Here is a 25,835-nt window from a genome sequence, read left to right on the forward strand (position 1 = left end):
TCTTGTCTTTGTAGTGCATTCAATTGAATATGGGTTGAAAAGGATTTGCAAATCATTATATTCCGTTTATATTTACATCTAACACAATTTCCCAAGGAGCAGCACGGTGGAAGAGGGGTTAGTGCGTCTGCCTCACAATACGAAGGTCCTGAGTAGTCGTGAGTTCAATCCCGGCCTCTGGATCTTTCTGTGTGGAGTTTGCATGTCCTCCCCGTGACTGCGTGGGTTCCCTCCGGGTACTCCGGCTTCCTCCCACCTCCAAAGACATGCACCTGGGGATAGGTTGATTGGCAACACTAAATTGACCCTAATGTGTAAATGTGAGTGTGAATGTTGTCTGTCTATCTGTGTTGGCCCTGCGATGAGGTGGCGACTTGTCCAGGGTGTACACCGCCTTCCGCCCGATTGTAGCTGAGATAGGCTCCAGCGCCCCCCGCGACCCCAAAGGGAATAAGCGGTAGAAAATGGATGGATGGACAATTTCCCAACTCATATGGAAACGGGGTTTGTAGGAAAACGTCTGAAAAACTAGATAACCGCCTGATTAAAAACTCTGCTGGATGCAAAAGATCCTTGCAGGGTGAATTATAATTTCTCACCTGAAATGCTTTACACCTACAGCCATAATGAGTACTGTTTTTTTTAGGTCCGCTTTTTCCTCCAGCAGGGCGAGCCAGGCTGACTATTGGCCAAACAATTAGATGCTGACACGAAACGTGCATGGGTTGACTAATGAGAGACAACAGTGACATCTGCCGGCCAAAACCGGAACTGCAGCTTAGTGACACACGCGGTAAAAAGGGAGGATTAAACGCATGCAGAAGTTATCCCGCAGGGTATTTTTTTTTGTTCACTGTCCACATTGGGAAATATAGCACTTGTGCACACTTTTAGGCGCATGATATTCTACTTCCGATCTGTGATGATGATGATGATGATGACGACGATTGACAGGCAGTGAGGAAGACGCTCAGTGATGAAGAGCAGCAACCTGACAGAGGAATATTGAAACTGAGGCTGCACTTGGGAGTTATTAACCATGGATTTTCTTCCGGATTCCAATTTTTCTATGGAATCCACCAACACAACAGCATCAGGTAGGTAAAGTACACATATCACATCTCATGCTGTTTTTTTTAAACATTTTGGTCATGTTTTCATTAAAAAAAAAAACATGTTTTCATTTATCTACAGCTTCATGGACTCATCTTTAACATGAAAATAAAAGTGAAACATCATCATCACATTGTAAAGAACTGAATACGGACACATCCACTTTTGTGTGTTCTTTAGTTTTCTTTGGTAAGTTGTTATTGATTTGTGTGATATTTCTTTCCATTACGTGCACTTTGTGTTCACTGCATTGTCAGAAAAAAAGAAAGAAAGGAAAAAAAAAAAAAAAAAGATTACAGTTCACCATTAATGTATTTTTTTTTCAAGTTTTCTTCGGCATTTTAGATATTTATACATAAGCAGGCCACTGAATTACATTTCTTATTAGGGGTTTAAGCAAAAAAACAACAAAACAAAAACAAAACAAAAAAAAAAATATATATATATATATATATATATATATATATATATATATATATATATATATATATATATATATATATATATATATATATATATATTAGAGATGTCCGATAATGGCTTTTTTGCCGATATCCAATATTCCGATATTGTCCAACTCTTAATTAATTAATTCCGATTTCAACCGATGCCGATATATACATTGTGGAACAAACACATTATTATTCCTAATTTTGTTGTGATGCCCCGCTGGATGCATTAAACAAAGTAACAAGGTTTTCCAAAATAAGAGAACAACTTCAACTCAAGTTATGGAAAAAAGTGCCAACATGGCACTGCCATATTTATTATTGAAGTCACAAAGTGCATTATTTTTTTTTAACATACCTCAAAACAGCAGCTTGGAATTTGGGACATGCTCTCCCTGAGATAATCCTGATACCCACTACAACTATGGGAAATACTATACTTTGACTTTCACAAAGTGCATTATTTAAAAAATTTTTTTTAAACATGCCTCAAAACAACAGCTACAAAAACAATGAAGGCACACAGCTTCAGTCCAGAGTATACTAGAGTAATAAAGTAAACAATAACATAGTCTTCCTTTAGTAGACTGCCTGGCATACTGTATAACAGGAAATTATAAACTGGGCTCAATCTGCCCTGCTCTAACGTATTTGTATGAGTAACACAAATGTGCTGCAAGCGAGTGGTGAGTGCTTGAAGTGGCCTACCAGTCAGCCAGAGCTTCTGAAATGCTGCGTTGAGACAGGGCACCTCCGTTCACTGCAAGCTGCTTTCGGTGTTTGATTTTCATCCATTTTCCGCTTGTATTCATTGTGTATCTCCTTATGATTCTTGAAGAGGTGGGAGATCAAATTGCTTGTATTAAAGGAAGACGTCTTGGTTCCTCCTTGCATAAACAACTTTTTGCAGTCATTGCAAATTGCCAGTTTTTTATCTGTCAGACACACTTTAAAATAATCACAAACCATAGACATGGTGTCGTTAGTCAGTCACCGAGCGAGTTCGCTTGTTAGCCACGGCTACAGCCCCGGCAACAACACACTCCTGTTGTTGTGCTCCGTTCGCGGCGGTTTGATGAGGTCATCAAGTGTCGCCAGTAACCCTCTCATGCTGCAGTCGTCAACTCCTGTGTTGTGTGTGGGAGAGGGGAGAGGGGAGAGGGGAGGGGGGAAGGGCTGCTGACTGGAAGACGCAACTGCTCTGTACTGCTCCCTACGTCCGTGTTTTACCGGATATGTACCGCTCCGTACAGCGGCGTTTTAAAAAGTAATTCATTTTACTTTTTGAAACCGATACCAATAATTTCCGATATTACATTTTAAAGCATTTATCGGACATCTCTAATATATATATATATATATATATATATATATATATATATATATATATATATATATATATATGTATATATATATATATATATATATATATATATATATATATTCGAATGAATCACAATTCTTATTTGTAACAATTCTTAATGGATTCAAACAAATCAAAAAACTATTTAAAAAAAAAAAAAATCTGTCCTGTCCAGCCACTCAGGCAAATCATATTGTTGATGTAGATCAGGGGTGTCAAACTCATTTCAGATCGGGGGCCACATGGAGAAAAATCTACTCCGAAGTGGTAAAATCACGGCACGATAACTTAAAAATAAAGACGACTTCAGATTGTTTTCTTTGTTTAAAAATAGAACAAGCACATTCTGAAAATGTACATATAATGTTGTTGTTTTTTTTACACTTACATGTTGCGGTTAATAGTATTCTATCTTTATTTTTCGTTTTTTATACTTTCTGAATAAATTATGTGATAATGTTCATCAGTCAACTCATTAGTGTTAATTTTCAATCTATCGAGATAAAAAAATTATGTAAAAATCTAATTATAGTATGTTATTTATGTAGTTTGCTAATTTTCCTTAGCTGGTGCACTAACATCATGTGGTTTTTTTTTTTTTTTTACATATGCAGCATCATCTACAAAGATACAAAGAATTGCTATTGCGACATCTAGTGGACACATTTAGAACAGCAGTTTCTTTCATTCAAAAATTTCGGCTCATTTTCATAAACTCATCCCTGATGCAGCCATCGGGCCGCACGTTTGACACCCCTGATGTAGATGATTATACTGTATCTGCTGTGTGTGGGACACTTCTCTTGTTGCCTTATTTGGATTCGACTTTATTAAATGTTTGGGTAGACTTTTATTCAACAAAACCAGTTTTCTTTTAAAGGGGAACTGCACTTTTTTTTTGTGCCTATTGTTAACAATCATTATGAGAGACAAGAACACACATGTCTTTTTTGGGGGTCTTTTAAAGATGATAAAAAAAGGCTTAGAAGATAATGCTGCTTGTAGCCTTCAAAGCCCTCTAAAAAACAACTTCAAAACCTTCCATCAACGTTTTACATACACACTGCAAGTCTATATATAATGTAGTAACATACACTTACATATCAATGTATAATATGTTCAAAGTTTACCGTATTTTGGTCATTTTAATCTTTGTCGGAACTAATTCTTCAGCGCATTTATTTCCGTTATTTCCGGCAACAACTTGTGTTTCTACTTCCGGATTCAAACGTGAGTGTGTTGTAATCATGGCAGACTTGGTAACAAACTATGATCACGGATGAACTACTGCTTCTAGAAGCTAGCATGAAGGAAGAGTGAGATGTTGGAGCAGACGGAAGCCGAGAGAGTGAGGTGAAAGTGAATTGAAGCTGCAAAATTTCGACATATATGGAGTGCTTACCCATAATGAACCGGAAAAAAAGTCTCCGGCCAGCTGGACCAAACGCACAACTATCCAATGAGTGAGTCACGCTTGTAGTCAATCATAGAACTGGCACCCAATGTTTTTAAAAGTACTGATTTTGAATCGAGAATCGTTTAGAAGCAAGAATATTTACCTGATTTGGTCATTTTAATCGTTGCCGGTAGTAATTCTTTAGCGCATTTATTTCCGTTATTTCCGGCAACAACTTGTGTTTCTACTTCCGGTTTCAAACACGAGTGTGTTGTAATCATGACAGACTTAGTAACAAATGACAACAGGACATCTGCTGATTGGAGTAAGTGTTGCTCTGGTTTGTCGACAAATTGGAAGTTTCTGGCAGTCTTCAAAGTACCCCAAAGCTGCCACAAATGATTGGAGTATGCGGGAAGAACTGTGGACACGCTTGTGATTTTGGATCACATCGGACTGTCTGCCCCGCAGGATTTTGAGGACCAGTCATAGACAATTTAGAGTGAAAAGCAAATTTTATTTTCACTCGTATACAAAACATTCTAACTTGGATTGTTTCCCTGGCTTCGAGACTCTCCTGAAGGACAGTGCAGCGAAGACACAACAAACTCCCTTCTTGTCTCTCATGGACACACACCTGTTGTTGTTGACTTTGGACTTATCGGCTGCACGACATCAAGGCCACGGAACAGAGACACGCGGCAGGCTTACACACACACATGCATCCACAAAAATATACGCCACACACACATACCCCAACCCCAAATCCAACGCCCTTGATGCAAATCCCATAGGGGTGATGGAAGAATGGGCAGCGCCTGAGAGCTGCAGCCTGACACCATGACGCCCCACTCCCTCCCCTCTGTTGCTAGATATCTCGAGATGTATGTTGTAATATGTATATGTGCTTTGCTATGGAGTTTTTTTCCCACTCCAGACTGGGCCCCCTTAGGAGCCCAGTCTCGATTGTATTTTTTTACTCATCCTTCCCCAGCGTTTTACCTTTTCCCCCATCTTTTACGGGGCGCCTTGTGGCGACCCGTCAGCGTTCCTGTTCTGTAACCCTTTACACTGTTTGTTTGTCTAATCTTGAACGAGTTTTTGCTGAAAACAAAGTTTCGTTGTACTTGTGCAATGACAATAAAGACCTATCCTATCCTATCCTAAACAATGATGACGGATGAACTACTGCTTCTAGAAGCTAGCACGAAGGAAGTGTGAGATGTTGGAGCAGGCGGAAGCCGAGAGAGTGAGGTGAAAGTGAATTGAAGCTGCAAAATTTTGACATAAATGGAGTGCTTACCCATAAGTGAGTCACGCTTTGTATTGATCATGATACACGCAGCACATCATGCGTGTATCATGACATACAGCGTATCTGGCTAGCTGTGTACACACAAAACATGAAATGTGGACTAATACTTTACAGATACTGCAATATGATTGTTCATGTTTTTCAATCAGTACAAATTGGTGTCGTATCAAAATGTTGTGCATTACAAACTTGTGTCGTCAGAGAAGCTAATTTATTTCTTGCCGTAGCTAGCTTTTACGGCTAATACCGTAGCACGTGGATGTGTTACTACAATAAAAAAAGAGTCCCGAAGTGTTCGTTCTTACAATAACAATGTAACTACAGCCTGGTTATTTTACAGGTAACGGAACATAAATCAAGTATTGGTGACGGTTTTTGAATGCATTTTTAAAGTGATTTAGAGGTAGAATTACCGGTAATTGCTCTCATTAGTTGCATTGCTAGCCACCAAGAACGAGCTGATTTTTATATGTTGGAAAGCGAAACAAAAAAGAAAACGTTTGTTTTCTTGTCTCTTATAAGAATTGTGAACGATAGGCAAAATTCCAAAAACAGGGCAGTTCCCCTTTAAGTAGGCTGACCACATTCTGAAATCCCAAAAAGAGGACACATATATGCGTGCCAAGGTGGGCAGCACGCCAAGGCCGGGACTAGGTGAAAATTTGCCAATGATACTTGAACTTGCCTTATAAATAATATATTCAATTAAATAAAGCATTTTTTTCTCCTCTGTTGACAGCAGTGATGGCGCTAGGAATTTTCAAAATGGGGTCCCACAGTAAATTTTTGGGGTCCCACTTTTTTGTAAGCGTTTTGAAAACAAAGGATAAATGTATGCGTTATCCTGTTATATCTCACATTTTATATTGTGTTTTGGAAAAAGGTTGTCATAAACGTTACTTAATTCATTAAAAAAAATAATAAAAAAAGAAAAATGTGTATGCATATGTAAATTTATTCAGTTATAAACATTCATTCACTTTCTTCTTTCCTTCATGGATCTAAACTTTACCGCTGCTGGTAGTTTTTTCTATGTTTTTATTTAATAAGTTGTAGGTGTATTTATTTCAGTATAAAAGTGTAAAAAGTGTTTTTCTTCGGTCATAAAATGATGATAATGGTGTGCCAGGGCATACATACATTTTATATTTAACGCTTAAATCTCTGGAGTCTACATCAACTTCAGATCTATCCCTCATTTCAAAATGTTTTAGTTTTGTGTTTGTTTGTTTTCCGCCCTTATTGGTCAAACAAAACTATGTTTTTAATGGCAAACACACAAAGTATGCAAAATCTTCCACCAAAAATATTTTTCAAATTAGAATATTTGATGTGACGTAATCGGAACCTTGGATAGGTCAATAATTCATAATAACATTGATTTTGATTCAATATTATGTTTTAAACAACGACAGTTTGAAAAAAAAAAAAAACAGCTTTGTTTTATTAGTCAACATTGAAACGGTTTCTAAATTACATTTCACCTTTGAGCTTTTTTATTTCACTTTTGTTATGTTTTTGTTTATTTTAATAGTATTTTTAGAATGTGCCGTGGGCCTTTAAAACATTAGCTGTGGGCCGCAAATGGTAAAAAAAAAAAAAAATCTGCGTTCTTTCTGATTTCAATGCGTTAAAAAGACACAAAAAGTGTGTTAATGCCAACACTGCTTGACAGTATAACAAAATAAGTCACACTTATATTCTGTAAACTCTAAATTAAATAAATCGGGGGATTAATAAAATATTTCTGATTCTGATTGGATATAATGTAAACATAAATAATGCCTCAAAACAAGTTAATTAAATTCAAACAAAAAACAGCAGACGAGCTCTCGCCCTGCACAGCTGTTTTGTGCTTTGTAGTGTCAATATGGGCTTGTAGATCATTGGCCCCATTATTTGCCACAGATACAGGTATATACATTCCTGCTTTGCACACAGTGCATTCTGCTTTCCATGTGTCACGGCCAGGACGAAAACACGGATACTTTTCCCGCAAATCATCCGTGAAGTTGCATTTACGTTTCGGCTTCTCTCTTGTGTTCTGTCTGTCTCTCCACTCTCTCTATTGTGTCTGTCCCTCCCCCTAACCACCCCGCCCCAAACCCCTCCACATCCCACCCCCCGGATTGTAAATAATGTAAATAATTCAATGTATATACTCTGATGATTAACTTGTGTGATGAATGTATTATGATGATAGTATATATTTGTACCATGAATTGATTAACGTGGACCCCGACTTAAACAAGTTGAAAAACTTATTCGGGTGTTACCATTTAGTGGTCAATTGTACGGAATATGTACTGTACTGTGCAATCTACTAATAAAAGTTTAAATCAATCAATCATTAATCCACTCCCTCGCTCTCTCTGTCTCTGCCCCTCCCTCACGAATGCTGTTGCGTGGCACACCTTCACACTTTGCTTTGTTTTTAACCCCTTCTTAACCCTTGACGTACATTGAAAATGCCGGACAATTGAGGCATTTAAGAAACCCAGCTCGGACAGCCCCGCAAAAGAGGACATGTCCGGGGAAAAGAGGACGTATGGCCAGTCTACCTTTAAGTAAATTTATCACATCTGTTTATCTATTTTTTAGAGGAATGTAGTCAATCTCAGAAGTGGCACCCAATGATATTTAGAAGTACGGATTTTGAATCGAGAATCGTTTAAACTCAATAATTGATTCTGAATCGAATTGTTACCTATAAGAATCAAATAGAAATGGATCATGGAAGGTAGGTTCCGGTGACGTCACCAAGCTGAATGGCAGCTTAGAGTAACATCTCCCTCGTGAGAAAAGTTATTTCGCCCCGTTAGACCATAAAATGCCAAAGTTTCAGATAATCTCTGAATAAACAAAAGGGGCAAGAATGGGGAAAACCAGAGGAAATCGAGCAAATATCGGTGCAGAGCCTGTAAATGAGGAAAGCTCTGTGTCCGCGAACAGCTCACCTGTAAAGCTACAAGATGGCGGTGCTAATGCTAACCCTCGCTCAAAGGAGGCGGACGCAGAAGGTTTAGTCCAAGTTCTGGAGGAGATTCGGGACTTCCGAAAGGACATAAAAGAACAGCTGAGCGATATTAAATCCGAGCTCACCAACATTAAACAACAAATAACAGATACAGAGGAGCGAATTGAGAAGGTGGAGGACCGGATTCTAAACATGGAGTATGTGTTGAACAACATGATAAAAGTCATTAATCAGCAAGAAAACAAACTACTCGACTATGAAGGGAGATCCCGACGCGAGAACTTGAGGATATACAATGTTCCCGAAGGAGCCGAGGGACCGTCCATGCCAGAGTTTGGGGAAAAACTGCTGCGGGACATGTTGGAGATCCCCGCAACTACGCAACTCGACATCGAAAGGGCGCACCGCGCGTTCGCGCCAAGACCCGCCGGAGACAGAGAAGACAAGCCGCGGTCAATAATAGTCAAATTCCTCCGCTACAGGATGAAAGAAGATGTCATGCGTAAAGCCTGGGGAAAGAAGAAGATTTTTCTGAACGGGAGACAAATATACTTTGACCAGGATTACCCCCCAGCAGTCCTGCAAAAGAGTAAAGAATATGCTGAAGCCAAGCGAGTGTTAAAGCAAAGAAATATCCGCTTCCAGACTCCGTTCCCGGCCAAATTACGAGTGTTTTATGAGGACGGCACGCAGCTGTACCGGACAGCAAAGGAGGCGACAAAAGACATGAAGGACAGAGGACTGCCAGTCAGCGTGATTACGCCGAGGGAAAGCCTGCTGGATCAGCTGTCCCGCTCCGCCTGGGAGACCATGGGAGGAAGGAGCCGGGAGGGGACAGGTGAGGAGCCAGAGAAAAGCATCAAGGAGAGCCTGCAAGCCTTCAGAAGATAATCATCGCCTTCTCCGGAGGACCTGTTAATTTTGACTGACCTCTTAAAGTGTTGGTAAGATGAACAGAACCAAAACAGGTGACTTTAAATTCATTCTATGACATTTGCGTTTATATAATAACCCCAGCGAGATGAGAAAAAATATAAATGAGGGATGTATCTATGTAATGAACAGAGATTTTTTTTCTATTTCTACCAAGTGCCATGATGGGGGCCCTCAGCCCATAGTTGGGAGAGGATTTCCCCCACAGCTAGACGTTCTATCTAGCTTAACTCAGGGTCATCTATTAGAGACCCCTGCCTTGGAACTACACTTTTCTTTTTTCTTCTGTTCTTTTTTAATTTTTTTTAGTTATTCTGCTTTGTTTTATTTGCTATTTCAATTTTTTCGTTATGGGAGTAGACTTGCTAGGTTTTATTTTGAATATTTTTTGGTATACTTACAAGTAAATACATATGGTTAGTGACAAAGTAAAATGTGTATCGTTTAATGTTAATGGGCTATTGAACCCAATTAAACGCAATAAAATATTATGAAATGTGAGGACAGAACAAGCCCACATAGTATATTTGCAGGAGACCCATTTGACTGACAAGGAGCATGTAAAACTAAAGAGAATGGGCTTCACTCATTTGTTTTTTTCGTCACATAAATTAGGACATAGAAGAGGAGTTGCAATTCTCATCTCAAAAAAGCAAAATTTTGAAAAAGTACTGGAATTTGGTGATAAGGAGGGTAGATTTATTTTAGTAAAGGGAAAGATAGATGGGAACCCAATCACCTTACTGAATGTCTATGCACCCCCTGGGAGTGGTATTAATTTCTTCCAAAAAATCACCAATATTATGGTAACGGAAACCGAAGGCTTTTTGATTTGTGGCGGGGATTTAAATATATATCTACAGCCAAAATTGGACTCATCTAGTACAAAAATACATAACGTTAAACCCCTTTATAAGAAAGTAAACACACTTTTTGAGGAAGTAGGCTTAATTGACATATGGCGAGACTTTTTTCCAGACAGAAGGGATTATACTTATTTCTCTGCGCCACACTGTCTTTATACAAGAATAGATTATTTTCTAACATTTGGAAAGGATAAAGATAAAATATGTACCTGTGAAATTGGGATGATAGGTTTAAGTGACCATGCACCTATATACCTATCTATTGACTTTAATCTGAGGGCAAAAAAGAATACATGGAAACTAAACTCAAGTCTGCTGAATGACCTATCATTTAAAACACAAATTAAATCTGAAATTAATCTCTTCTTGGAGTTCAATGACACAGGAGAGGTTTCGCCTCCCATGATATGGGACACCCTGAAGGCTGTTTTAAGAGGGAAAATTATAGCAATATCTTCATTTAAGAAAAAAAATGAGAATACAAAATCAAATGACTTAATAAAAAAACTAAAAGAATTAGAAAGAAAACACAAACTAGATTTGGCACAGGATACATTAAGGGAAATAAGAAATACTAGGAATGAAATTAAGTTTGGCCACACAAGAAATAAAAAAAAATCTAACGTTCTCAAAACAGAGACACTATGAAAGTGGCTCTAAGTCTATGAAAATATTGGCCTGGAAACTAAAAAACAAGACGGCGGAAAACACAATTCATAAAATCAGGGATCCAAGAACAAAAGAGATAAAAACTAAACCAAACGAAATTCAGGAAGCCTTCGAACATTTTTATAAAACTTTATACTCTGAGGTCTCTAGTAGGAGCATAACCCAAATTGACAGCTTCCTGAACTCCCTGGATTTACCTATTTTAGATGAAAAACAAAACCAAACAATATCTGCAGAAATAACTGAAAATGAATTAAAAGTTGCAATTAATAGACTTAAACTAAGTAAATCGCCAGGATCAGACGGTTACACGGCAGAGTGGTATAAGGAATTTAAAAAAGAATTAATACCTGTTTTACTCCCCACATTGAATTGGGTCTTAAAAAAGGCACAAACGCCAATTAGTTGGAGAGAGGCAATTATCTCAGCTATACCAAAATAAGGCAAGGATATAATTGAATGTGGATCGTACAGGCCAATATCGGTTCTCAATGTAGATTATAAATGATTTACTTCCATTATGGCCAAACGATTAGAAAATGTCTTACCTATATTGATACATAATGATCAAACAGGTTTTATACATCAACGACAAACACAAGACAATATAAGAAAGACACTACATATTATGGATCATATACAAAGAAAAAACATTGAAGCAATTGTTATAAGTGTGGATGCTGAAAAGGCCTTTGATTTGTTAATTGGAATTTTCTTTACAGAGTTCTACATAAATTCGGCTTTCAGGATACAATCATTAAAACTATACAGGCACTATATAACAATCCTACTGCTAGGATTAAAGTCAATGGATATTTATCAAACAGTTTTACCCTAGAAAGGGGCTCTAGACAGGGATGTGCATGGTCACCATTACTCTTTTCATTATATCTGGAGCCATTAGCTCAGTCTATCAGACAAAATGAAGATATTAAGGGAATCATGATTAAAGGAAGAGAGTATAAATTGGCCTGCTATGCGGATGACATTTTGGTCTACATCGGACATCCAACATACTCGCTCCCTAAATTAATGCAATCATTTGAACTGTATGGTCAACTATCAGGATATAAAATCAATATAGGTAAAACCCATCTACTCTCATATAATTATAACCCACCAGGGGAAATCAGAAGTAGTTACCCTTTGATATGGCAAACAGAGTCTTTTAAATACCTGGGCATTAATTTGCCAAAAGATCTAACAAAATTATCAGAATACAATTATCTACCCATACATAAAAAAATAAAAGATGACATAGCAAGATGGAACTTAATTCCTTTTTTTAGCCTTAGTTCTAGAATTGATTCCATCAAAATGAATGTACTGCCAAGATTGCTGTACCTATTTCAAACCTTGCCAATAGAGATTAACCAAAACCAATTCAATGAATGGGACAAAATGCTATCAAGGTATATATGGCAAAGTAAAAAGCCAAGAGTTCATCTCAAAACTTTACAATTGGTCAAACAAAAGGGAGGATGGGGTTTACCTTGCCTCCGAGATTATTATTTTGCAGCCCAGATGAGAGCAGTGATATGCTGGTGCAACCCCTCATACATTGCTCAATGGAAAATTATTGAAGAAGAAATGCCCTCCATCCCCATACAAGCAATCCTGGCGGATAGCAATTTACACACCCACATAAGTAACACTGATAACCCATGGGTGAAATGGACCCTTACAGTGTGGAAAATGATTATAAAGAAATATAAACTCGAGAGTGATATTGCAGTTCTTAAATGGTGTGCCTATGATACAGAGTTTACACCTAATAAATTAGACTCAAGATTTAGGGACTGGATATCTAAGGGTATAACAGCTTTATGTAGTGTAATGAAAGATGAAAAAATGCTTAGTTTTGAAACTATTAAAAGGATATATATATTAGAAAACCAAGACTTCTATCGATATTTGCAGTTGCGACATTTTGTTAATATGAAGGTGAAAAGTGTCACAAAGACGAGTATATGTTTGATTGAATTGTTTACAAAAGCCTACAATTCAGAAACTATTGATATAAGTATTTCATGCTTGTATAAGGGTCTGTTGAATATGAAATCATATTCAACTTCATATATTAAAATAAAATGGGAGAAGGAAGGAGGGATAACTATATCTGAGGAAGAATGGACAATAATATGGAAATATCAATGGACTTGTACCAGCTCACCCAAGTGGAGGGAGTTTGGCTGGAAAAGTTTGATCAGATTTTTTATTACACCTTCCCAGAAGTCTCACTATGATAACAACTCCCCTGCCTGTTGGAGAAACTGTGGGAATTCAAATGCAAACCACCACCATGTTTTCTGGGACTGCTCCATCATAAAGGACTACTGGAAAGAGATACACCAAGCTCTACAGGATATTTTCAAACTTGAAAGTAAAACTTTGTTTTTTGGACATGTACCTCAGGACTGGCTGAAGAAAGATAAACACTTAATGAATATCCTACTGGTGGCCTGTAAAAAGACCATTACTAGGAAATGGATATCCCAGGATAGCCCAACTTCGAAGCAATGGATGGAAATCACAATGGACATATATAAAATGAAGAAGATAACTGCCTTTATTAATTATAAATTGGAAACATTTACTTCATACTGGGAAAACTGGGTCAATTATGTCACGCCCCATAAATCTGATTTTAATTTTTCGAATTAGTGATTGTACTGCTCAAAAAAAAAAAGGATTACTCCCTGTCATGTCTGTGTTCATGTTTTTGTTTGGCCATGTGCTGTTTTGTTTTTTGGACACTTCCTTAGTTCCTGGTTTCACTTCCTGGTTTTGTTTTGTTTCCATGGTTACTCATTAGTTTCACCTGTTCCACGTTTGGACTCACACACACCTGTCTCACGTTTTCACATTGTCATGTCACGCACCTGTTCACAGTTAGTCACGCACCTGTTTTCACTTATCATGTCACTATATAGGCTTTTCTGTTTCTGTTGTTCGTCCTGGCGACATCACACAATAATGCCATGTTCACAGTTCCTTGTCACGTTAGTTCTTGTTTCATCTCATGCCAAGTAAGTTTTGTTTATTGTTCATAGTTTTGTGCCCACGTGCATGTCTTTTGTTTCATAGTCTAGTTTTCTACTTCCGCCTTTGTGCGCGCTTTTTGTTTTGTCATAGCCAAGTTTGTTACCTCCTCTGTGAGCGCCTTTTGTTTGTACTTTTTGTTTGAGTTAAAAGATTAAACATGTCCTCACCTTCACGCCACGTATGGTCCAATTATTTTGCACCACGGGAGAGCAAACCACGCCAAAGACCAAGTCTTGACACTCCCTATATGTGTACAGGTATGTATGTATGTATGTATGTATATGTGTATGTGTGTGTATATATATATATATATATATATATATATATATATATATATATATATATATATATATATATATATATATATATATATATATATATATATGTATCTGTTTATATATTTTTAATATTTTTTTTTTTTGATTATTATTATTATTAATGTATTATCATTTATTTTTTGTTTATTTAATTGTTGTATTTGTAGATATTACTTTGTTGTTGTTTTTTTTGCTGTTACTTTCTTTTTGGGGGGGTGGTGGGTGGTATGGTTGGGATATAAACAAAAAACATTTGGACATTTAGGGCAGACAACAGATATAAGATGTATGTGAATATGATGTAATGGATAGGAATGTCTGATGCTGGATGTCAATAAAAATAAAATGAAAAAAAAATGCTTTCAGCTTTATGATAGAGCAGGTCTCCAACGTTCATACCTCTCTTCTCCTAGCGAAGGGTGCAAACTGGATGTGTAATATCCTCATTGAATGACGATGTGTACTTGACCCCCGGACCAACTGCATTTAGTAACGAAACAGACACACTCACATAAATGTTGCACTTATTGAGAAAGCAGAACACTTCTATTTGAACTTTTATACACTTACTTTAGTTATCTGCTGCACTGACAAGATGCCTGCTCCGTGCGTGTTGGCGACTGTGGCGAAACCGCCGTGTCAAAACTGGCGTGTGACGTCACGATTTCCCTTTTTCATTTACAAGGCGCACCAACCTGGGAACATGAAAACTAAATAATCGGTTCTGTTGAAAAGTAAAGAACAAAAAAGTCCCTGCCACCAGAGTCATGTAAAGCAAAACATGTTCTAGACCAAAAATCACTTCATATTCTCTACTGCTCGCTAGTGTTACCATATCTGAGTTATTGTGCAGAAATATGGGGAAATATGTGACGACCTGGTCGCATAAAGATGCGGATGTGGTTCTCTCAGGAATGCAGATCGGGCTTCGGACACAGCTTGCAGGTAAGAAATGATTTATTAAAACATAAATCGCTCATAGCACTTAAGGTACAAAACTAAAGGACTAGCGTGGGAGCTAGCAAGCCAAAATAGCCTAGTGTGAAAACTAGCAGCTAAAGAGCAGGAAACAAAAGCCGTCAACTGTTGTGTGAAAACAAACTAGCAAGCCAGACCGAGTGAGGCCAGCGCATAGACTAAATAGCCCTCTGATTAGCGCCCGGGCAACAGGTGCGCGTTCCGAACACTAACCAGAGGCAGGTGTGAGCAATCTGCAGTCATGGCAACAGAAACTAACAAAACTCAAAGTGCTGAAAACACATGTGACAAGAAAGCATAAACAGAAATATGATCCGGGCAGCGGATCATAACAAAATAATTACAAAGGTACACTTCATTCATTAACGGTGTTACAAAAAAGATCAGTTAGAATAGGCTGACCATACGTCCTCTTTTCCCCGGACATGTCCTCTTTTGCGGAGGTGTCCGAGCGGGGTTTCTTAAATGCCTCAAATGTCCGGCATTTTGAATTAGGGTTGCGTGTATTTTCAATGTACGTCCAGGGTTAAGTTAAGAAGGGGTTAAAAAAAAAACCTGAAGGTGCGAGCACGTAGCAACATTCGTGAGGGAGGGGCAGAGACACAGAGCGAGACAGCTAGTGAGTGGAGAGAGACATGAGAACAAGAAATGCCTAAACGTAAATGCAACTTCACGGATGATTTTTGTTTAAATTTAATTAACTTGTTTTGAGGCATTATTTATGTTTACATTATGTACAAGAGGTTATTTTGAATATTTCTACCTCTGCACTTTTTTTTCCAAAACTGTGAATGTTACAGAATATAAGTGTGACTTATTTTGTTATACTGTCAAGCAGTGTTGGCGTTAACGCACTTTTTGTGTCTTTTTAACATATTGAAAACAGAAAGGACGCAGATTATTATTAGTTTAAAAAAAAAAAAATTTACCATTTGGGGCCCACAGCTAATGTTTTAAAGGCCCACGGCACATTCTAAAAACACTATTAAAATTAACAAAAACATAACAAAAGTGAAATAAAAAAGCTTAAAGGTGAAATGTAATTTAGAAAAAGTTGCAATGTTGACAAAGCTGGTTTTTTTTTCTTTCAAACGGTCATTGTTATGTTATTATGAATTATTGACCTATCAAAGGTTCCGATTACTTCACATCAAATATTCCACTATGAAAAATATTTTTGGTGGAAGATTTTGCATATTTTGTTTGTTTGCCATAAAAAATATAGTTTTGTTTGACAAAAAAGGGCGGAAAACAAACAAAAAAACAACATAAAAAAAACTAAAACATTTTGAAATGAGGAATAGATCCGAAGTTGATGTAGACTCCAGAGATTTAAGGGTTAAATATAAAATGTATGTATGCCCTGGCACACCATTATCATCATTTCCTGACCCAAGCAAAACACTTTTTACACTTTTATACTGAAATAAATACACCTACAACTTATTAAATAAAAACATGGAAAAAACTAGCAGCAGTGGTAAAGTTTAGATCCATGAAGGAAAGAAGAAAGTGAATGAATGTTTATAACTGATACATTTACATATGTATACACATTTGTTTTCTTTTATATTATCTTTTTTAATGAATTAAGTAACATTTATGACAACCTTTTTCCAAAACACAACATAGAATGTGAGATACAACAGGATAATGCATACATTTGTCATTTGTTTTCAAAACGCTTACAAAAAAGTGGTACCCAAAAAATTTACTGTGGGACCCCATTTTTATGACTTGATGGGGTCCCTGGGACCCCATTTTGAAAATTCCTAGCGCCAACACTGCTGTCAACAGAGGAGAAAAAATGCTTTATTTAAAAAAATATATTATTTATAAAGCAAGTTCGAGTATCATTGGCAAATTTTCACCTAGCCCCGGCCTTGGCGTGCTGCCCGCCTTGGCACGCATATATGTGTCCTTTTTTGGGATTTCAGAATATGGTTAGCCTAAATTAGAATAATACATAATGTTGGATATAGAGAACATACAAACCCTTTATTTATTGAATCAAAAATACTGAAATTCCACGACATAGTGAATTTGCAAACAGCTAAAATTATGCACAAAGCAAACTATAACCTGCTATCCAAGAATATACAACAATTCTTCTCAAAAAAAGACAAGAAATATAATCTTACAGAAATTTTTCATTTAACAACACTTAAGACCTTCAGTATATCTGTATGTGGAATTAAATTATGGAATGGATTAAGCAAAGCAATCAAACAATGTACTAATATGATCCACTTTAAGAAACTCTTCAAACTTAAAGTGTTTACAAAGTACAAAGAAGAAGAACCATGACAAACATTCTCAATTTATTTCATCCATCCATTCATTTCATCCTTCCATTCATTCATCCATCATTCATTCTCAAAATAATCTTACTCATCTCATCATATGATGTATAACTTACTTCACCAATTATCATTTATTTATTTATTTTTATTGTGATTACTTATGGAGTATATTGTGAATAAATTGAGAACAGGAAGTTTTAGCAACTGTTATGTAAAAGAAAAAGGAGTAGGATTAAATAAACTCTGCTTCTTCCTACTCCTTTTCGAACATGTTGAAAAGAGAAACTGGAAATTGCGATATATCATGTTGCATGCTTGCATGTTCGAAATAAACTCAAACTCAACTCAACTCAACTCAACTCATGTATCGTCACGAAAATGGCTGGAGACGTTCATCATGACAGGACGCATGTTAAAGTCTCAAGAACCCGTATTTGAAAACAAACAGGAAGTCGGCCATCTTGGATTTCGTTGGCCATTTTCAGACCAAAAACTGGGGTCTACTTCCACAAACTCCTCAGAGGGACTTTTGACCAAATGAGTTGAGGTTAAAATGACAAATACTTGATGTATAGGCGATGATAAATTGTGAAGGAATTTTGCCTTCAATATAAGATGTGGGCGTGGCTTGAGGCCGAACTTTGATTTGATGGTTAGCCACAAAACTTTCAACATTTATAACACGGCTACACAAATTCAGATCTTGATCAGAATTGGTACAAATGCAGCGGCACCCTGGAGTGTTGGATCGGTCAGTAGTTCGTGTCCATTCGTAGTGGGCCACAAAAATGCTCCTCGCCATCAACATCAAACAGTCATTAATGCACTTTCAACATTTATAACACGGCTACACAAATTCAGATCTTGATCAGAATTGGTACAAATGCAGCGGCACCCTGGAGTGTTGGATCGGTCAGTAGTTCGCGTCCATTCGTAGTGGGCCACAAAAATGCTCCTCGCCATCAACATCAAACAGTCATTAATGCACTTAAAACGCTCAACTCTCCTTCCAAACTGATAACAAGCTTTTAGGTTGGGGTCTGATCAACTACAAATTGATAGCCACACAAACATCGCCCCCTTGTGGTGGAAACGGTTATAATTTCCTTCCACTTGCTCCGATCTTTCTGAAATTAATGATGGCCGGTTGGACATTGGGAAGGATGTGACTGCATGCATCATGCATCATTTATTATTATTATTAAATGTCTTGTTTTTAGCGTAGAGTAGAAACAAACTGACTTTGTACTATTTTTAAACATGTTGTCATGATCCGCTGCCTGGATCATGTTTTGTTTAGTTTTCGATTCCCTCAGTTCCTGTTTTGAGCACCCCTTGGTTTGTGTTTTAGTTGCCATGACTGCAGATTGTTTTCAACTGCCTCTGATTAGTGTTCGGCACGCTCAACTGCTGCCGGTCACTAATCAGAGCTACTTATTCACGTTGTGCGCCGCACTCAGTCTGGCTTCCTTGTTTGCTTAACGCAACAGTTACTAGTTCCTATGCCTGTTACCTTTTTTGATTCCTGTGCTAAGGTTTGCCTTAGCTCCCCCGTGCAATCGGCACGCGTCTCTTTTGTTTGTACCTTGTCTGATTTATGGAGAATAAATCACCGCCTTACCTGCGCCTTGGCTCCGGACTTTCCGTCTGCATCCTGGAGAACGACCCACGCATAAACATGCGACCCAAACGTGACACATGTACTGTACAATATGTACATTATATTAAAAAACAGAGCGCACTTAAAAACTACCTCTGAAATAATGTAATGAATTTCACCGTTGTTTTTTGGTGAGATGAAAAAAAGATTAATTAGACTAACTAACTACAGATCCTTAATCGCTCATTTTTTAAACCGATTGACAGCAGCAGTTGCTTTACCTTTTCACCATATAGTTAGTCGGTCCACAAGTATTAGGACAATTTCACAGTTGACCATACAGTACACGACCTCCACCATGTTTAACACATGATGTGGTATGCTTTGGATCATGAGCCGCTCCTGTCCTCCTCTACTCGTTCCCATCATTCTGACACAAGCGGACCATGGTTTCATTTGTCTGGACAGGTTATCTATTGATTTAGATCAGGGGTGTCCAAACTTTTTCCACTGAGGGCCGCACACGGAAAAATTTAAGCATGCGGGGGCCATTTTGATATTTTTCATTTTCAAACCATAACAAAATATATGGATTTTTTTTTTTTAACCTTTAGGGCTCCCGGGGACCATAAATGGTCTCAGTCATTAAAACATTAAAAATAAGTCAAATTATTATTATTTTTTTTAATTTAACACTTACAGTAAATCTCTATATCAACTTTAGGTTGATAAAAAGTAAAAAAAAAAAAAAAAAAGGTTTTATGCCTTTTCTGTCAAAGACAACTTTGTTTTTTTTATTGTGAAACTGGAAATATGCAGTATTTAGTAATTAGAGCTCTAACAGATCAATAATGCAGGACACCATTGATTTTAATTCTTTAATATTTTTGAGAAATGAGTGAAAATATTAATAAAATCCCACTAAATATGTTTGGGATCCAAAAGGTCCCCCACTCATAAAGTGATACATTTTTATTATATTTTTTTTACTTTCAACACTTAAGTTACGAGATCAACTTCAGATATATCTGTCGATTTTACGTTTGAACAATTATTTTGTTTGTTTTTATGCTCTTTTGTCAAAGAAATCTTTGATGTTTTTATATGGCAACCACACAATATATGCAATATTTTTTCCACATAAAACATTTTAAAGTGACATTTTTGAAGTAATTGGAGCCAAGAATAGGTCAATAATTCATTATAACATAGATTTTTTGTCTTCTTTTTTTTGGAGCAATGGCAAAAAAAAAAGAAAAATAAAGAAAGACAAAAGAAAAATAAACAGCCTGCATGGCAGCTTTGTGTCAACATTGCAACTTTTTCTCGTTAGATTTCACCTCATTCCACTTTTTAAAATGTTTTTTTTAATTTTTGCAATACTATCAATTTTGCAATTTTTGCAGAATGTGTGGCGGGCCGGTAAACAATTATCTGCGGGCCGCAAATGGCCCCCGGGCCGCACTTTGGACACCCTTGATTTAGATCTTCCTGTTTCTAGACGCTACCAGTGGTGTTTACAATGTTGGAACCCGCCGTAGTTGTGGCAAAATCCACAGCCGGCTTTTTGAAGGCCTGTTTGAATGGATGCAACGTGATAGTGTCATTTATTTTCATTTTCATTTTAAGACAAGACATCATGTTGTACACTAAAGTGAAGGCAGCCTGACTCCCAAAAAAGCAGCACATGAAGGCGGTGTTTCCCATATGTTAATTTATGTGTCAAATGGGATAAAAAAACAGTACTCAAATGTGTTGTTTATTATATATGTTGGAATTAATTACATATATATGTAATTCATTTATTTAATGCAGAAGTACACTAAATTAATTAATCATTTGTTTAATTATTGCAATATTTTATCATTTGATCATTTAATTAATCCTTATTTAATGATTTAACTAATAATTTCACAATTTAGCTATTGGTTAAATGATTTATTAAATTATTTCATGAACATGCGTGTCAGTGCTTCATGAATTAATTTTATCTGTCAAACTCACGCTTCAAAGTCAGTGGGCGGGGCTAACAGGAATCTGGTCCAATGACTGCATTGGTCTAAGGCGGAGATCAGCAACCCACGGCTCTCGAGCTGCATGCGGCTCTTTAGTGCCGCCCCAGTGGCTCCCTGGAGCATTTTTAAAAAAGGATTGAAAATGGATAAAGATGGGGAAAAATATTTCTTTTGTTTTAGTATGTTTTTTATTTGAGGACAAACATGACATAAACCTTCCCAATTGTTAGCCCACTGTTTAATATGTGTGTGTGTATGCTTCACTGATGAGAGTATTTGGTGAACATCGTTTTGTCCTACTAATTTCGGCGGCTCTTGAACTCACCATAGTGTGGACTGTGACGCAACAGTTTGTTTACATGTAAAATCTTCCACTCCTTCTTTGTCTCATTTTGTCCACCAAAAGTTTTATACTGTGCGTGAATGCACAAAGGTGCGCTTTGTTGATATTATTGACTTGTTGGAGTGCTAATCAGGCATATTTGGTCAGTGCATGATTGCAAGCTAATCAATGCTAACATGCTATTTAGGCTAGCTGTATGTACATATTGCATCATTATGCCTCATTTGTGGGTATATTTGAGCTCATGTATTATCCTTTACTTTTATGCTCTTTGTATATAATTTAGTTTTGCATGTCTGACACATTATCTGGATGTAATATTGGTTGCATTTCAGATAGTTGTTTGTGTGTCATGTTGTTCCAGACCACAGCAAAAATTACCTAGCTGGACAAAGATTGTAATAAATCTATTAAAAGGAGACAGCCTTAACTTGGACACACACATCTATACCTTTGGCCATTAAAAGCCAGTAATTTCCAGGAATTTACTCACCTTCTGAGTAGCCTCAGATTTACTAATGGTTTCTAATGTTGTAAAAATGTGTAGAATAAATATTACATTTCAACATTTCTGTCAACGAAGATTTGCTTCAGCCTGCGACACATTTTGTTAGTAGGCTATTATAGCTAAAATAGACACTTACGTCATGCCTTTATTATAAGACTCACATATGGCTTTTGATTTTTTGCAGCTCCGAACAGATTTGTTTTTTGTATTTTTGGTGCAATATGACTCTTTCAACGTTTTGTGTTGCCGACCCCTGGTCTAAAGCCTGGAACTATGGAAGTCTTTTAAAACATGGCAGCTAAGAAGTCTCCAAAGCAGAAGCAGTATTAGAAAGTATCCAGCAACAAACGTGTCCACATCATTCAATTTACTGCGTCATTCGCTTAACCCAATGAATTATTGTAACCACAAGGGGTCGGCAAAAAATTGTTTTCACTCTACTTCAAAAGTATAAATCTGATATAAGGTTAGTGTTCTCTAAGTAATTTCATCTGATCAAACCTTTTTTTTTTTAGCATTTCACACTAAAAAACCCCAAAATTATGTACTGTGATTAGTGCTGATGTGGTATCAGATTAACATTGGTCGGAGTCCAATATTGGTATCGTATTGGAAATGAAAAAATTGTATCGAGACACCTCTGGTAAAAATATAAATAATAATGGTTTAGATTTATATAGTGCTTTTCTAGACACTCATAGCACTTCAGAGATATAGTGATATTGTGCAAAAAAGTGCCAGAGATCCTCAATGTTAAATACTATATTTTTGTTAAACCTTGTATATTATATCTGAAAGTCTTCATTTCAATCACATGTTGAAAAATTGTTATCGATACATTTCGATGTATTTCCCCAGCATGGCAGTTCTTTTACACTTGATGGTGCTGTTGATTCTTCTTCACAAATATGCAGTTTTATCTGTGATACAGAGCTGAGATTTCTTTGTTAAACAATCTAGTCTCATTGTCCTAAAAGTGCTGGGGTTTTTTTTGCAGTAGCACATTCAAGCATGTGAAATGTCCTTCATTTTTGTGTCAAAATATGACTTCCGCATTTTTTAAAGAAATTTAAATGAAATGGGATTCAAACAACATTTGTTGAACACTATCCTCAGCCACAGGTACTCGTTCTTTTTCTATCAACAGTGGGCGCTCGGATGATCAGCATATATTCTGAAGAAAGCTAAATGGGCTTAATTAAGAGACGCAATGCTCTGCGTACAAGTTTAGTAGATCAGCTTTGTGTGTGCTATTAGTTTTGCACATGTTTTAGTACACACAAACTTTTAGTAGATTAGGGGCATAAAGCGCTAAATATGACTAATTCATTAATGGCAATCATATTTTGACACCCTTCAAAACAACCAGTAATGTTCCATTAGTCTGTGTACTAGTGTTGTCCCATACATATATTTAGGTAACAAAATCATTTCGATACTATTCGGTACTTTTCTATATAAAGGGGACCAGAAAAAAGTGCATTATTGGTTTTATTTTAACAAAAAATCTTACGGTACATTAAACATGTTTCTTATTACAAGTTTGTCCTTAAATAAAATAGTGAACATACTAGACAACTTGTCTTTTATTAGTAAGTAAACAAACAAAGGCTCCTAATTTAGCTGCTGACATATGCAGTAACATATTGTGTCATTTATCATTCTATTATTTTGTCAAAATTATTAAGGACAAGTGGTAGAAAATGGCATATTAATCTACTTGTTCATTTACTGTTAATATCTGCTTACTTTCTCTTTTAACATGTTTTATCTATACTTCTGTTCAAATGTAATAATCACTTATTCTTCTGTTGTTTGGATGCTTTACATTAGTTTTGGATGATACCACAAATTTGGGTATCAATCCGATACCAAGTCGTTACAGGATCATACATTGGTCATATTCAAAGTCCTCATGTGTCCAGGGACATATTTCCTGACTTTATAAACATAATATGAATTTTAAAAAAACGAAAGAAGATGTGATGCCAAAAAATATCGACGTAATCATAGTAGTATCGACTAGTTCCGCTCCTGTACTTGGTATCATTACAGTGGATGTTAGGTGTAGATCCAACAATGGCGTTTGTTTACATTTTGATGCCGGTGAGCTACGGTGTGTAGTGAAGCATGTTCAGCTATTCCTCGTCCTGCAGGGATGATACTTGTAAGAAACTTACTTTATTTGTCGCCATGGAGGCGAGGATTAGTGATTTAGAAGTAGCTAAAACACCGTTGAATGGGGCTGGACTTTAGCCGCTAGCTAGTTAGCCATGTCTTAAAAGCACCTCTTCCTGAGGGCGTTTCAGTGTTATAACTTCACCTTTATCCTTAGTTTTTAAGCCAAAATGCGTCCGTTCTCCCTTTTCTGTCTACACACTGTGTCTGCTTGTAAGTACTCTGTGATTGTGCGCTACCAAACTAAAACCAGCGTGACGACGACGGGGGCGCGGGATTGGTACTTTTCAGAGGCAGTATAGTACCGAATATGATTCATTAGTATCGCCGTACTATACTAATACCGGTATATCGTACAACCCTACTGTGTATGAATCATATTTGTCCTTTTCGTCCTTCAGCTGTGGACAGTCCCCACCACTGCAGCGCCGTCCTCCTGGTCATCTTTGGCATCATCTTCCTCTTTGGCATCCTGGGCAACTGCATCGTCATCTACACCATCATGAAGAAAACCAAGTGCCGCGCCAAGCAGACCGTCCCCGACGTGTTCATCCTGAACCTGTCCATCGTGGACGTCCTCTTCCTCCTCGGGATGCCGTTCCTCATCCACCAGTTGCTCGGCAACGGGACGTGGCGCTTCGGAGCCACACTGTGCACAGTTATCACCGCGCTGGACTCCAACAGTCAGATTGTGAGCACTTACATCCTCACGGCGATGACCCTGGATCGCTACGTGGCCACGGTCCACCCCATACGCTTCAACTACATCCGAACGCCGTACGTGGCCTCGATGGTCATCGCCTTTGTCTGGGCTCTGTCCTTGATCACCATCATCCCGGTGTGGATGTACGCCGACCTCATGCCGCTGCCCGACGGCCTGGTGGCCTGTGCCTTGCTTCTGCCCGACCCGGTGACCGACACCTTCTGGTTCACGCTGTGCCAGTTCTTCTTGGCCTTCGCTATCCCGCTGGCCATCATCTGCAGGGTGTTCTTCAAGATCCTGCAGCACGTGTCCACCAGCGTCGCCCCGCTCCCTCAGAGGAACCTGAGGGTCCGCACCAGGAAGGTGACCCGCATGGCGGTCGCCATCTGCCTGGCCTTTTTCATCTGCTGGGCTCCCTACTACATCCTCCAGCTGGTCCACCTGGGCGTGCAGAACCCGAGTCTGGCCTTCTCCTATGCCTACAACATCGCCATCAGCATGGGCTACGCCAACAGCTGCATCAACCCCTTCCTCTACATCGTGCTGAGTGAAACCTTCAAGAGGCAGTTCCTCAGAGCCGTGCGTCCCGCCAACATGAAGTTCAACGTCAACTCCAGCACGGCGGAGGGGCGCAGCGTCAGTATGAGGATGGTCCCGGACAGAGGTCACGACGAGCAAGCTTCCAGGGACATGTTGCCCTCCAATGTCCCCTCACAGTAAAGAAGAATCACCCAAAGAGGGATGGAAGGGTCTGATTACAATAT

The 25,835-nt window shown here is 37.8% G+C and overlaps 1 protein-coding gene across 1 annotated transcript; it reads left to right on the top strand.

Annotated features, from left to right (window-relative positions):
• The first annotated feature begins 1,039 nt into the window (after positions 1-1,039).
• Positions 1,040-25,835, top strand: mchr1a (melanin-concentrating hormone receptor 1a). The gene is made up of 2 exons (XM_062025948.1): positions 1,040-1,097; positions 24,770-25,835. Exons 1-2 carry the CDS (start codon positions 1,040-1,042, stop codon positions 25,789-25,791), a joined length of 1,080 nt encoding a protein of 359 aa, XP_061881932.1. The 3' UTR covers positions 25,792-25,835.

This window comes from Entelurus aequoreus, linkage group LG18 (genome assembly GCF_033978785.1).
Source record: "Entelurus aequoreus isolate RoL-2023_Sb linkage group LG18, RoL_Eaeq_v1.1, whole genome shotgun sequence".
Classification (NCBI taxonomy): Eukaryota; Metazoa; Chordata; class Actinopteri; order Syngnathiformes; family Syngnathidae; genus Entelurus; species Entelurus aequoreus.

Coding starts and splice junctions, on each gene's coding strand:
- mchr1a (XM_062025948.1), top strand. CDS start 1,040: ATGGATTTTCTTCCGGATTCCAATTTTTCTATGGAATCCACCAACACA. Junction 1,098..24,769: donor CACCAACACAACAGCATCAG/GTAGGTAAAGTA, acceptor TTCGTCCTTCAG/CTGTGGACAGTCCCCACCAC.